The 15,536-nt window shown below is 39.4% G+C and overlaps 1 protein-coding gene across 1 annotated transcript; it reads left to right on the top strand.

Annotated features, from left to right (window-relative positions):
- Positions 1 to 3,927: 3,927 nt before the first annotated feature.
- On the top strand, positions 3,928 to 15,496 carry LOC120741242 (TBC1 domain family member 10A-like). Its single transcript, XM_040044011.1, has 10 exons — positions 3,928 to 4,407; positions 5,327 to 6,245; positions 6,954 to 7,053; positions 7,314 to 7,421; positions 7,934 to 8,040; positions 8,728 to 8,842; positions 10,112 to 10,177; positions 10,262 to 10,451; positions 11,332 to 11,486; positions 11,636 to 15,496. The coding sequence occupies exons 2-10, from the start codon at positions 5,341 to 5,343 to the stop codon at positions 12,563 to 12,565; spliced, it is 2,676 nt and encodes an 891-aa protein (XP_039899945.1). The 5' UTR covers positions 3,928 to 4,407; positions 5,327 to 5,340; the 3' UTR covers positions 12,566 to 15,496.
- The last annotated feature ends 40 nt before the right edge of the window (positions 15,497 to 15,536 follow it).

The following is a 15,536-nucleotide window of genomic DNA, read 5'->3' as shown; positions in this document are numbered from 1 at the left end:
GGTATCATCAGCAAACAATACACATTTTAACAGTTTGGAAACACTACATATGTCATTTATATATAATATAAATAATTTAGGGCCCAGCACAGAGCCCTGAGGAACACCACAAGTTACCTTCAACTGCTTAGATTTTACATTATTGAATTCGACATATTGATATCTGTCATCCAGGTAACTTTTCATCCACTTGTATGCTATCCCTCTTATGCCATATCTCTCTAGTTTATTCATTAATATAGAATGATCAATTGTATCAAACGCCTTTTTTAAGTCTATATAAACACCAACAGTATATTCCTTATTATCTATAGCATTAGATATCCCTTCTACAAGTTCCATCACTGCCATCGAAGTGGACCTTTTCACTCTAAAGCCATATTGGTTATCACTTAGGAGATTATGCTTCTCCATATATTTATCAAGTCTATTAACAAATAACTTTTCTAAAATTTTTGAGAACTGTGGGAGTAGTGATATTGGCCTGTAATTGGTAAACTGACATCTCTCTCCGTTTTTATGGATTGGAATAACTTTTGCTATTTTCATTTGTGAGGGAAACACACCAGTTCGAAAGGAAAGTTTACAAATGTATGTGAAAGGTTGCACTATATATTCTATAATACTTTTAACTAATATCATGTCAATACCAAAACAGTCAGTGGGCTTTTTATTTTTAAATGCCTTCACAATGTTAATTATTTCTCTATGAGTTACAGCACCAATAAACATGGAGGACACATTCTGAGTAATATGTTTATTTAAGTCGTTATTATTTCTTGACTCTGGAATTTCTTTTGCTAAATTAAAGCCAACATTTATAAAGAAATCATTAAATTCATTTGCAATGTCTTTAGTTTTATCAAGCACAATATCTTTATCTTTTTTTGAAATAGTCTGGATAATTCTTATTTTTTGAGCCCTTTTTGATTATACTATTTAATATCCTCCATGTTTCTTGTGTGTTACTTCTACTTTTCTCCAATAATTTGTGGTAATATGCTTTCTTACTTGTTCTTATAATATTTACTAATCTATTTTTGTATAACTTGTACTTTATTTCAGCATCTTTTGTCCTCTGTTTTATGAATCTCTTATATAGATTATTTTTCTTTTTACATGCATCTTCTATCCCCTTTGTGATCCATGGCTTATTTGATCTGTGACGCTTTCTAGTGATTTCCATTAAAGGACAATGTTTTTCATATAGTGAGATTACAGTTGATAGGAATGCATCATATGCACTATTTGAATCTTCATTTGCAAAAACCTCATTCCAATTGTGTTCCTTTAAGTCCACCTGGAGGGCAGCAATGGCTCTTGTTGTTCTATGTCGTATCATATCAAATGTTTGATTCTTTTGTTTAGTTTTGATCCCAAAATAATTTTGGAAAATTGCAAAAACAGGAAGATGATCGCTTATATCAGTTATAAGAAGTCCACCTACTATTACATGGTCAATTTTATTTGTGAATATATTATCTATCAATGTAGCTGTATCAATTGTTATTCTACTTGGTTTTATAATTACAGGGAAAAGGGAGTTACTATACATTGTACTGATGAAATCTGTTGTTTTCTGATGTCCAAATTATTTGCACTTTTTTATCATTTAGGTTGCTAAACATAGCAGCAAGTTTTTCATTTAAACTGACACTAATAACTGAAAACAGCTATGAAGCAAATGAACAGCGGAAGACATCTGTGTTTATCTATGCATTTGGAGGTATGGAGATGTCTGGGAGAGAGGGAGGTGGGCTTTTAATCAGATTGTTTAACACAGTCCTGGAGAGTGAGAGGATGTCTGATGAATTAACTGATTGGTAGTTATTTTAGAAAACAAAGATGATGTTATTTTTTTCAAAAATGATGTGGCAAGAGGTTCACAAGAGCTGCAATCTCTCCCCATACTTTCAAAAATATGCACCCCTGTGGCACAACCCAAAAATAAAAATAGGTAAACAAACAATTTATTGGCCACAGTGGCACAAAAAACGCATAAGATTAATAAGTGATTTATATGAAGATAACATGTTTATGTCCTTCAATGATTTGACAGTAAAGTTTAATTTGGAAGGACCCGGCCATTTTTGGTGATATTTACAAATGAGAGACTGTCTGAAAAATAAAATAAAATTGTCTCAGGAGAAAAATGTCATAGAGAATTTCTTTGTACTTCCACCCTTAACTGCAAAGGCATCAAAATGGTATAATTTATGTCATTGGGTTAAAAACAACACATGTAAAAGTCTTAAAAGGGCTTGGGAAAAAGATCTGGATTGTTCCTTTGATGAGGGAACATGGGATTCAATTATTTCTGAAAATGGGTTCTACATTAGGGAAGTGCCAAGAAGGAAAAGGTATGTTAGTACATGCTTTATGGGAATGTCCACTGGTCTCCCCAATATGGGAAAATGCTTTCAAATATATGGAGGGTTGGGTGAAGCTTAAATTACCTAGATCACCAAGACTGTGCCTATTGGGGGACAGAGGTGAGGTGCCAAAGTTAGACAAAGCAGGCTTTAGAGTGTTAAACACTGGGATTGTGACGTGTGTTCGTCTCATTTTAACACTTTGGAAAGACCCTCGGACTCCAACCCTAAAAAAGTGGAAGGAGAAAATGACTGAAAATGCCGCATGTGAGAAAATGCTGGGAAGACTGAGCAGTAAGACAGAGACTCTAACAGAACAATGGGACAGTTTTTTTGTTTATATGGGCCTACAACATGAAGACAATGTGAGATACAGTATGAATTAAGAATTAACTGTGTGTGCAACAGTTTATGTATTTATTTATTTATTTATTTTATCTATTTATTTATTTTTCTTCACTGAGTGTGTTTTTTGTTGTTGTTGTTTTGGGTTGTTATGTTATGGTTTTCTTAATTGTTCAAAATAATAATAATAAAAAACTTTAATTATAAAAAAAAAGAAAACAAGGATGATGTGCAGACCTGGAATAATTACAGAGGGACAAAAGTGATGAGCCATACCATGAAGATATAGGAAAGAGTTGTTGAAGCTAGGTTGAGGACAGAGGTGATGATCAGCGAACAGCAGTATGATTTCATGCCAAGAAAGAGCACTGCAGATGAGATGTTTGTTTTGAGACTGCTGATGAAGAGTAGAGAAGGTCAGAACGCCTTGCTCTGTGTGGGTGGGACTACATCGGATATTAGCTCTGAGCTCTTTCTTGTTTGCATTGGTGTTGGACAGAATGACAGATGAGGTCAGGCAGGAGTCTCTATGAACTATGATGACAATGAAAGTAGGTAAAAGGTGGAAGAAAACCTGGAGAGGTGAAGATATGCTGAATTAAACTCAATAGAAGCAGAAAGCGGGCATATGTCCTATTAACCTGTAACAATTGTGATACTTGCTTCTAATAAAAGATATATGAAACATAAATTCAATAGAAGCATAGCAGAAAATGTGTGTGAATGAGACAGGTGTAATAGTAAACATGTAAGGAGGAGAGCTAGTCAAGGTAGATGAGTTTAAATGAGCCGCACCATCAAAAGCAACAGACAGCGCGCAACAAAGTTAAGGAAATTGCAGGCCAGGTGAGTTGAAGCAGGTGGAGACAAGCACCAGGGGTGATTTTTCACAAAAGGATAGCAACAAGAGTGAAAGAAAAGATTTACAAGGCGGTAGTGATGTATGGTTTGAAGATGGTGACACTGACAAAAAGAACCATTCAGCCATTAGTGAAACACTTTCCATTAACATAACAATCCAAAGTAGTAAACAGTGCAGTGGGGGTGTTTAACATAGATATATAAGAAACAAACGTCATTGTTCACAACAATAAAAAATTAGACATATCTATTGATATTATCCCGAATTTCTAAATTAGTTTTTATGGAAGCAATGACAGTGTGTAAGCAGGGAGGTTCCTGTACGTGTGCGTGCTTGTCGTCTTTTGACGCGAACGCGCGCGTAGCTGTCAGTAGGAAATACAGGCTGTTCGTGTCTGCCGAGCCCCTGCGGCTGTGCCTGGACATCTGATCACAGAAAGTCGGCCTATTACAAAATGAAAATTATCACTTACAGACTCGCTTGACTTTGGTGAGAATGCGTCGAACAAGTGCGCATGTGTAACCGCGGTACCGAGGCATCCCGCTAGCTAGCACGGCTAACAGAAACAGAACACTATCGGGGCTAATGCTAATAGTTAAATAAGCTAACTTAGCTAGCTGTTAACTTAGCTAGCTAGCTCACGGATTGCGGGACGTTTGTTCTCCCAGCTCATCTCCCAGTTCAGCGGTTCCTGCCCCTGTGTCGCCTTTTCGTGTTCTCATTAATTGGATAAGGTTACGGAACCGGAGCTGTGGCGGGGGGACGAGACGACAGGAACCCCCTGGCTGGCTATCCAGGCGGACCGATCACAGTGACACGCCGGTGTGGGTGAGTTGAAGAGTGGAGTTGAAGTTATAGTTGATAGGGGGGCAGCGGGGTGGACAAGGCCTGTGGACGTTGCTCAGCTGGGGCCTGGCAGGGAGGCAGGGTGGGTGTTAACTATTAGCTGCTCGTAAAATGTTGCCTTAGCGCGCTGAATCGGGAAGTCGAGTCGCTTGTAGCAAGGCCTCTTGAGAGGACATAACAACAAAGTGACTGTGACTATTGTGGTGGTGTTATTAGCTGCTAGCTCGTAACACATAGCTGTCTGGAGAAGCCACCACAAACATGAACCTGCTCCATCAGCAAAAAAGCTGGATCACCATGGTTGTCCGGCCGCTTTGTTGAGTACCAGTGCACTCGTGCATGTAATGAGGAAATTGCATTTTCTGGGACACTGGCTTAATCATCGATTAAGTACATTTCTGATGTATTTGCTAAGAGTTTTCATTTTTGTGTGTTTTTTGCCGTGAGCCTTTGTGTGACTACAAATAAGAAGTTCCTGAATTATGTAGACACACCACTATCACTTCACTGTACAATATAGGCTTTCGTGGCAAAAGAGGAAATGTAGCTTCGTGTATCTATTGGTGTTAGGTTTATGTTGATAGCACACTTGATGTTATGAGGGAAATCTGGGATGGGCTGTGAATCTTTTTATAGTGAATGTATTATATTAGTTTAAAAATAATATTAATTTAAAATTTTGACTCATTCTTAAACTGCTTCTGTTTTAAGAAGAGTTGCAAAGGAATTGTTAGAAGTCTGTTTTCATACACTTTCACACCCATGTTTTATTTTATTATTGACCCGTTGCTGTTAAGATTTGTGTCTTTATCCCTCTGTAGAAGCACTATTTGTGTAGCTGTGAGTTTAATATTATTACAATTAAAATTCAACTGCTTGTCTTTCTTTTCTTTTTCTAAAGGAGAGAGTGGAACCATGGCTGAGCTTTCCACCTTATCCCCATCCCCACCTGCTTTGGGTGATCCTCATGCAGCTCCATCTATCCCTCCGTCATCACCAGGGCTTCCTCCACCTAACAGCACTGCTACAGAGTCTCCCAGGGAGGTGTCCATACCCAAGTCTTCCCTTTTTAATGACAAAGCTTTGAGTGGAAAAACTTCTGCAGTACTGGCAGGGGGGTCCCCCTTGATTCCCCGCCGATCCTCAAATCCTCCTGACCTCACAGCTGAGGCTCCCCTTCTATCATCGGTACAGCAGCCTGCTCCAGGGAATGAAGAATCAGCAGGAAAGCCACCAGCTCCAAGCGAAGTGGCACAGGCGTCCCCCTCTCCTGATCTAAATCCTGGTCCTAACCTATACCCTAACCTGCAAGTCACCTGTAACCCAAATCCTGTTGTAGAAGAAGCTCAACTTAAAGTGGAACAACCCCAGATGACTGCAGGTCCCAATCCCGCACCTGCTCCTCCAGTCTTATCATCATCAGCAGCAGCAGCAGCAGCTGAAGAAGAAAAACCTCAGCCGCTCCAAGAAGCACAAAATGCTCCAAACGAGCCTCCACCTTTGTACCCAAAGCCTGGTACTCCCAATGAAGCCAGGATGGGAGAACTGCCTGCTACTCCTACCAGAGCTGAACCCCACAGCCCACCACTCCCCCTGATCCAAGAGCCACCGTTGTCCTTCGCTCTACCCAAACCCCGGCCGGCACCAGACACCCTCAGTTACCTGGAGTCAGCCAGCCTGATGTCTGGAACTTTGGAGTCTCTCTCTGGACTGGGAGAAGATGGCAGCTCCGTGGGGTCAGATTCAGAGATTAATGGCCTAACTGTCAGACGCACTGACAAGTATGGCTTCCTAGGTGGGAATCAGTACAGTGAAGGGGGGTAAGTACACATTAACCAGTCACACACACTCCCAGCTACTGTACAAAAACATGTGCTGTGTAATATTAATATTTTAAACAAAACAGAGCAAAAATCTGCTTTTTCATGCTTAGCTTCCCTGCAGGTGGATCACTATTTGTAATATGAGACACTATTAAATCATGACCACAGAATTGGTTTACTCAGAAAAGTGTAACTCTTGCTTGACTGTTTTCCTATGGCCACTCTACACCATCTGACTCACAGAGATCCATCCCAGCCTCCCTTTCCTGCCTTCCTCTTCTTCTATGCTACTCTAAACATATCTGTCTGTCCTTTATCTCCCCTTGGTCTGACTCAGATAGTGCTGAGAGCGCTTTTGTGACTCATTATGTACTGACTCTGTCTGTGTTGTATTTCCCATCGCACCCATCTGCTCTCTTCCTCCCCTTTTTTTGTCAGATTTGCTTTTACTTTTCTGGCAAGCTAATTGCTCTTCCTCTGTTGAATAATTAAAGTCTTATTGATTTGCCCTGGGTGTCAGTGCCAGTCAATTCCTGTCATTGTTCGTGATTTTCTGTGAGTTAGCAAAATGTTGTGCAAAATGAGGCAAGCTATTCGTGTCATTAGATTCAAGTGCTCAAAGTGTAGTTTTTAGTGGTATCAAAAGAACAAAGAACTTCCTCATTCTGTCAGCATAAAGTCATTTTATATTACTCACTATTGCAGTGAAAAGGAAGTTCGAATTGAAGTTGCACGACAGCGGGAGATGAAATGGATTGACATGTTCTGCCACTGGGATAAGTGGGTCAAACATCGCTTCCAGAAGGTACACACACAGCAGCCTTTCAGTATGTGATGGTAAAAGTGAGAACAGAACTGCTAAAAAATTAAATAACAGAACAATCAAGTCACACATCTGATCTTTATTAATGAAACATTCAAGTTGAAAATCTTTATTTATAACGTCACTGCTGCCAGTAAAAACTAGAATCACACACACAGAACCCCCCCCAAAGAACATATAGTATGAATTAATGATGGGTAAACATTATGTCAGAGCCGATGGCCTAAATGTCTGCCTTACAGGTGAAGCTGCGCTGTAGGAAGGGGATTCCATCCTCTCTCAGAGCAAGAGCCTGGCAGCTGCTGTCCAACAGTGAGGAGCTTCTAAGAGACAACCCTGGGAAATTTGAGGTATCACAGTTGTCATGTCATTTTTAGCACTAATGAACTAGTTTTCATTTATTCAATGTAGAAAGTGGAATAAATACAATTTATTTGATCTCTGTTATTCAACTTAATTCTCTTTCAATTTAAGACAATTGCAGCTGGTTTGAAAACATTTTGGGAGATATCTTTAGTATTGACTAAGTGGCTTGTAGTGGGGCTGAGAAGGCCACTTGCAGCTCCAGGAGTGCTAAAGGGGCGCAGGCGTAGGCCTAGTGAGCAATAAGCCTCTTATCAGGACCAGTAATCCTGCCTGTTGATGCCCTGCCCCTCTGAGAGGGTCTGGCCTTGACTAGGCGGTGTCCAGCCATTTACTAACTTATTGTTCCTCTTATCTATGAAAGAATTTCTTTGCCAGCATTTTTATTTTTAGTTAATAATTAAACGTCTTGTATAATCCACTTTTATGGCTAAAAAATAATTTTCAGAGAATTTATTGATAACCTTTTTGTTTGTTTGTTTGTTTTCTTTCGCTACAGGAGCTGGAGAGAGAGCAGGGAGAGGCTAAATGGTTGGACATTATAGAGAAGGATCTCCACAGGCAGTTCCCCTTTCATGAGATGTTTGCTGCTCGCGGTGGCCACGGGTAAAACAATAAACACAAACACAGTCTATTTTATACCAGAGGAACCATGGCATGCATGATTGATTAAAAAAGGAACACCATGCACTCTGCACTACTTGGAAATGATTTGATCTTTGTAGCTGCGTATCGGGGCAGGGTCACAGTAGGATGTTACTATATCTGTCGGTAAACATTAAGGCTGTGCCATATAATAATATCCTGAATAAAACACAGAATCGCAATAGCTCATTGAAAAAGGACTAATAAAAGTCCTGCTGGCTGTGGGTCTGCAATCAGCAATAAAATGTATATTTTTTTTTTTTTTTTTTTTTTTGAGGCTTTATCAGAAACTTTTGTTATTGTTTTTTAGGGAAATTTGGCTTCCACAATAAAACAAATTGGATTCGATTAAAGGCAGAATCAAAGATAGCAGTAATAGTGATATCAGACATTCAAAGATGAAATGAAAAAAAGGGTAACGTGACAAAACAAAGCCAATGAACAAAACAAATGTGTACTTTAAAAAGATGTTTGAAGTAATCCTTGTATAGAATAATTAATATTCTTTCATTTTCTTTCAAGTTTATTGAAAGAAATTCTTTATTTATTATTATTTATGTAATTTTTTTTTGAATAGCTCATGAACTGGAGGTAACACCCAAGTTCCCCTCGTAAGCCACTGAATAATTGTCATGCTTGTTCTTGCAGGCAACAGGATCTGTACCGAATCCTCAAGGCCTACACCATCTACCGGCCTGATGAGGGTTACTGCCAGGCCCAAGCGCCGGTGGCTGCAGTACTGCTCATGCACATGCCTGCAGAGGTGAGGGGTGGAATGGTTAGGGTACGGTTTCTCATTAGGTTTTGAGTGTTAGTTTCACAATGATGACTTCAGAAGCGTGATTTCTTGAGAAAGTCTCATGAATATATGAACAATGACTTGTGGTGAAAGTCTTCTTTTACTACAAAAGAACTAAAATAAATGCAGGTACGTTAAATACCGTCCAGTTTACTTTTGTCCTCCATATCTAAACATGTATCATTTGAAGCAGTGTTTTAAATCCGGTGTGCAGCGTTTGTTTTCACATAAGAGAAAAAAAGGAAACTGGATGAATTGACGCATTAGATGATGAGTTAATCTTACAACCTTTAGTTATGTGTGTGGTCAGACTTTCTTAGAAATCAGGGATGTTTTGTTTTAGCCTTGGTCTTTCTATTTATCCCTCCTCTGCTGACACGTTAATAAAGAGAGGGCGCGTGACAAAAGAGAGTAGGCAGAGCGAGAAAACAAAACGCATCTGAAACGTGACTTTATTTGGTTGTTATTTCACTGGAAAGTCTTCTTAATTAAAAATAGGAGACCGAAGAAGCCTAAAATGCTTATTGCACCGCCCCTAACCCATATTACAAGGTGACATCATTTCTTTCTGTGACCTCACTTCTGTCCGCGATGGAAACAGCGTGGGCTGATGTTTTTACAGTATTGTGACCACGCCTGCTTAAATGTTACTGTCGCAGTGTGAAATCTAAGTTTGCTCATTTCTTTAAATAAACAGGTGAGCGCGAACTGTGTTATGTAAGGCTTGTTTTCTCACGTCAGTACCTCATAGCAAACTGCGCCTTTATCTCTTTGTCACAATTAGACTTGTAGATTCTTTTTCAGATAATGCTTTCTTATGAAACCAACATCTATTTAAAGCTGGGCAAGCTGATTTTTGTTTGTTTGTTTGTTTGTTTGACATAAAAAGATGTATTCAGGAAATAATTGATGTTGTTCAGTCAAGTTTTGCTCTTTGTTTTAGTGGTTAATGCTTTAATATTAAATACACTTGCTTAGCAAACACATGTAGCAGCAGAGGGCATAATAATGCGCACATCTGCTTTAAACGCACTCGGATTATACTCAATTGTGGTTACAACACTGATGAGAAGTTCTACTTTTTATATTGTTTCTTAGTATTTTGCAATCTACTTGTAGTGTAGTGTCCACATAGTCCTCTCTCACACTATAATAAGTCAGAATATATTTGTTTTTCAATCTACAATTTATTGTTTGCAGTGCAAGCCTTTAACTTTTCTTTCTGTTTCACAGCAAGCGTTTTGGTGCCTCGTCCAAATATGTGAGAAATATCTTCCTGGCTACTACAGTGCAGGGCTGGTGAGTGAATAAACATGTATTGCTAGTCTGTTACACAGTTATCTCAGTTTTAATAATTTTGTTTTATTTATTTTTTAACTTTAGGAAGCGATTCAACTTGATGGCGAGATCTTTTTCTCTGTGCTGCGTCGCACGTGTCCAATGGCGTATCGTCATCTTAAGAAGTTCAAGATCGACCCCATTCTCTACATGACGGAGTGGTTCATGTGTATCTTCTCACGCACTTTACCATGGTCCTGTGTCCTGCGTGTATGGGACATGTTCTTCTGTGAAGGTACCGTTAATATCTGCAGGTTTCACAGCCAGTTGTCAGCGCTTTTGTCTGTTTAGTGAATTTGATCCATGTACCTCTGTTTAGAAATTACTTGCAAATGTGCATGAAACAGTCTGACCTTAAATATCCAATCCGATTTTATTTATAAAGCGCTTTAAAATAGCCAGCACAGGACCAGAGTGCTGTACATTAAATAAGTTAAGAACAATAGAATAAAATAAAACAGCAAAACAATAAAACCTAAATGCATCAAATTAAATTTAAAATGTAAATAGCAGGTACTTTACGACCAGCAACCTGATTTGATTAAATGCAGGAGCTGTAAGAATGCAGCATTTTACTGTTTTGTTTTTTTGTTAAATAATTTTTATTTTAATCCTGTGGAAAAAGAGAAAAAGGGTGTTTTTTCCATCTCTGTATTTTCGCCATTGGATTCTGCTGTAGTAGTTTTTCATGATTCACCGTTCAAAGTAACCCATGTTTATCTGGCGCTGGGGCTTTTGCAGTCATAGTGTTCATCCTCTTCAAGCTATTGTAGCTCCCCTTTCTCCTCCCTTTAAAGCTGCTCTATTCAAAAATGCTCGAAACATGGCGGTGTGGCTGCAACCACAGATGCCCCGCCCTCTTCTGTGGTCGCAGCCAGAGCGGTGTGCCTGAGATGACCATATTAGGAATATCAGCCCTCATTTACATCGTACGCAACCAAGAATAGAAAATGTCTATGTCCTCAACTGTATCGGTGTTTATGACTTGTGAAAATAAGAAAATGCATAATTATCCCCCTTTAACAGAACTTTGAGAACTGCTTTTTTTCTAGACTTTTTTTCTAGATCTAGTTTTTCTAGATTGAAAGAAACCTAACTTAAGTGTCTGTGTGTAGGAGTGAAGATAGTCTTCCGTGTCGGCCTGGTGCTGCTGAAACAGATGCTTGGTTCTGTGGATAAACTTCGGGAACTTCAGGGCATGTATGAGACCATGGAGCGTCTAAGAAACATCTCACCCGACACTATCAGAGAGGACATATTGGTACAGGAGGTCAGTGTTTATGGAGGCCGTGTACATAAAACTTGTTTCTGTTTTTACTCAGAGACACGAGTTATTAGTCATTTTATCCTGTTGTGGCTCATCTTGTTATCCTCACTTCCTCTGTCTGTCTCTACTTTGTCTGATGTTTTGTTGTCCAGATCGTCGCTCTCCCAGTGACTGAGGCACTCATAGAGAGAGAGTGCAACATTCAGGTGAGGAAGTGGAGGGAGTCCAGAGGGGAACTTATGCACCAGCCGGGACGCCGCCTTCACGGTACAAGAGCTATCTTTGAGTACAAACGCAGAGCTGCTTCCATCAGCTCTGGTGGAAGCTTCTCTTTCCTAGGAAGCTCGATCCCACCACCAGGACCCCTCAGGGCCTCTTCCAGTTTGCTGTCACTCCCTGGCTTCCGCAAATCTAAGGCTCCTTTCCACTCCCACGCCAAGAAGGGCTCCTTCTCAGGGCCGTCAGGATTTGAGGGCTTTCCACCTCCGTCACCACCCGCAGTAACATCGAGCTCGAACCGAGGGCCCAGCCAGAAACCACCTATGCCCCCAGGGGCAGGTCATAAGGCAGCACCGCAGAGCCCCTTAGTATCAAAGGTGGCTAGTTCATCTCATGGTCCTGCTCCAGCCTCAGAGAGCACATCAGCACAGGGCGAGCCTGCTTCTTCGGCCCCAATGCAAAGCACACCACAACCCCCCGCTACTCTGGCCCCCTCTCCTAAGATCGTCTCGGAGCACATCACTCCCACTATCCCGTCTCCTACTGCAAACAACACCCCTCTGCCCCCATTACCAGATTCAAAAAAAGAAACTGCACCTCCATCAGCCGATGCCGCAAATGTGGAGGAAGAAGGAAAGAAGAAGAAGAAAAGCAAAGAGGACAAGAAGAAGGAGAAAGAAGACGAGAAGAAAAAACAGAAGGAAAAAAAGGAAAAAGAAAAGGCTGAAAAAGAGAGGCTCAAAAAAGAGAAAGAGAAGCTAGAAAAAGAGAAGAAGAAAGGGGGCAAGAAAAAAGACAAAGGAGGAGGAGGAGGGGATGCAGAGGACAAAAATGGAGCTGCAGCAGCGAAAGAGTCGGCCTAATTTTCCACCTCGTCATTCCAGGATAACAAAAAAAGGGAGGCTGAACAAACAAAACAACACAAAAAAGAGGTCAGGGGAACAAAAGATCCCCAAAAACAGTGACTAATATAAAAATGGGATGGCTTCCTATATAATGCATCATTTCAAGGATTTAAAGTAGTGTAAGGACTATGTTGGAGAAAACTGGATCATGGTTTCAACAGCACTTTTTGCCTCTCGTGAGATGGGACAAAATTTCCATTTTTCTTTCTTTTTTTCCCCAACTGGAGCATGGACTGTGAAACTTTTTTTTTAATTATTATATATATAAAGGATTGCAGTCACTTTCTGTTTTAGTTTTTTAAATTCTTTTTTTTTCCTCTTCTTTTTTTAATTATTTTAATCAAACTGATGGCAGTGGTGTGAGGGAAAATCATCTCAAACGCTTGCAGAAGTTGTTACGGTGCCATAGAAAATGTAAATAAAAGGTCTACCTACGATACATAGGATCGTGTTAACACTCCATATGCCCCGTCACGTCTCATCTGATGAAAAGGGTTATTTGGGGGAGGGGAGAAAACGGAAATAAATCATTTAAAGTCTCAAACGCAGGCACTGAAGACAGAAATGCTAGTAATATTGTTGAGGGATGTATTTATTGTCACGTTTAATGTTGTCTGTGCCTTAGTAGTGTAGTGAAATGTGTCAATGTGCTTTGTGTGGCCTCCCTTTTTTGTTTTAAGTCAAACTACCATTGAATCCCTTCTGTGTTTTCAAACTTTTACTAGATTAGATTAAAAAAAACAACAAAAACAAAAGAGGGGGAAGTAGAGGAAAAACCATACCTTGTAGTCTGTTAGTGACGGCAGTGTTTTAATGGGTCACTCTTTTTTTTTTTTTGTTTTTGTTTTTGTTTTGGATAAGCAGGTAATGTTTTTATTTCAGGTTTTAGGGGTTTTTTGTTGTTTTTTTCAAGGGTTTAAAAAAAAAGGAGGTACAACATTATCAGTAAATTGCTTGTGTGCTAACATGCAAGCAGTATCTGTGCACAAGTCCTGCAGACCAAATATCCTTCTGTGAGTTTAGTATTATTTCAGTTTCATTGAACAAAATAGTGTGCACAGGTATGGGTTCCTTAACTCATTAGAATGTGATTTCAATTATCGTAAGAGAATGAAGAATTTTTCTTTTTTTTTTTGTTTGTTTTGGGTTTTTTTGCACTTGTCATTTTGTCACAAAGCACCACTGAAGGTGACCACTCCTTTAGTGCGGTGACGTGGAAAACAAGCGTCTCAGCAGGCTGGTTTCAGCCTTGTGGACCTATAGGAAGCCACTTGACTGGAGGTGCCAGGTGTGCCAATGTAGCATTAACCTCTGATCTTTGACCTTTTGGGCTCTGATGTATTTATGTAAAAAGTGGTTAATTTAATCAAATATAGTATATTATGAATTATTATTATTATTTTGGATCTGAGTATTTTTCTATCTAAGTGAGAGACACCTGGTTGACTGGAATGGAGGCTGACTACACAGCGTAGTTGCAGAGGAACTGTTCAAAGTCTTTTATTTTTATTTCATTTCTTGTTTTCTTTTTTGTTTTCTTTTTGCACATTAAGTCTTCAGCTTCAGCAAACTCAATGCATGTCTTTTGGTTTACTTTCACTGTTGGTTTGGTCAGCTTAGGTTCACGAGTCTCCAGTTTACTGAAGTGCAGTATTAACAGACTTGAGTGTGGGGGGGAAAATGAGCCTTAGACTTGAGAGAACAACCTTTAGAACGATTGACTTTGGCAGAATATTTAGGAACTGAAGGTCTTTGTACTGTGTCATATACTAAAAAGTGGTTTTTAATTGAACATCTTAAGTACTTCTGTCTCACCAAGTTGTGTTGTAACATTCATAATGACTTATGGACTAACTCCCTAATGTATTTACACTCAATGTTCTGTACTGTAACATATTTATGCATACATTAAGTGGCGCTGAACCCTGTCAGTATATGATGAATAGTGCCAGGTAGTTAGTGTAAACCATTTGATGGCAAGAAAAACAAACATTGATGCTCTTTAACTGTACTGTTTGGTAGTTGATGATTAGAGGGACTTTCGTGTACTTGTAGCCAACATGTCCTCCATATTCATCGTTTTCCCACTTGTTTCAGGTCTTCACAGGGCTGTCATTTATATATGAATATGAATATCACACACACACTCTCTTTCCCTCTTCTGTTTCGACGGCAGCGCATTATAGGCACAGATTAAGTGTAGTGTTTAGTGTGGATAATCTGAACACATCTATGCAAACTTTGCTTCATCATGACTGTTGGCGTGTGTCTATGTGGTGACCGCAGCACTGATTTTACCTCGTGCTGATCTGAGTGGTGCCGTCAGGGGGTGGAGGAAAGGATTTTGTGCTTCACCACATGTTTTTTTTTTTTTTTTTTTTTTTTTTTTTTTTCTTTCTGTAACACTTTCAGGTCTGCAGATTATGGTATTTATGAGCAATATGTCCTCGCAGCTCACATCTGGATGATGGTGTCGTTTGTCTTTGTTCAGGGAGCTGGAGGTGACGTGATGATCAGATGAATCTGACACTAGCTGCTCTTTGCTCTGCTCTGCAATAGTGACAAAGCCTATTTGTATCAAGTCCTTTGTGCATTTCTCCATTGACCCTGAAGCTGTAATTCTTAAGTACATTTCATTGGGAATAACTCAACTGATGCAAACATTTCAAAAAAGGAAAATGTCTCAGCTGTGTGGGTTTTTTTTTTTTTTTTTCTTTCTATGCCGTTACGTCTTTAGTGTCTTTAAGTTTACATGTCACTCTCTTCTCTGGCGAAAGTGAAATAAAATCATAGCTAATTGAATTCATTCCTTCAGATCTGCAACTGTTGTATTTATAATTAATGATGATAATGACATTTGTGATGAGTAATAAACCATAATATATTAAATCACTTGGGTAATGTTTTTCTTTTTTGGTGTGTGGCTTAC

The sequence above is a fragment of the Simochromis diagramma genome, unplaced genomic scaffold (genome assembly GCF_900408965.1).
Source record: "Simochromis diagramma unplaced genomic scaffold, fSimDia1.1 OVJJ01000321.1, whole genome shotgun sequence".
NCBI lineage: Eukaryota > Metazoa > Chordata > Actinopteri > Cichliformes > Cichlidae > Simochromis > Simochromis diagramma.
This window is presented reverse-complemented; position numbering and strand designations above follow the sequence as displayed.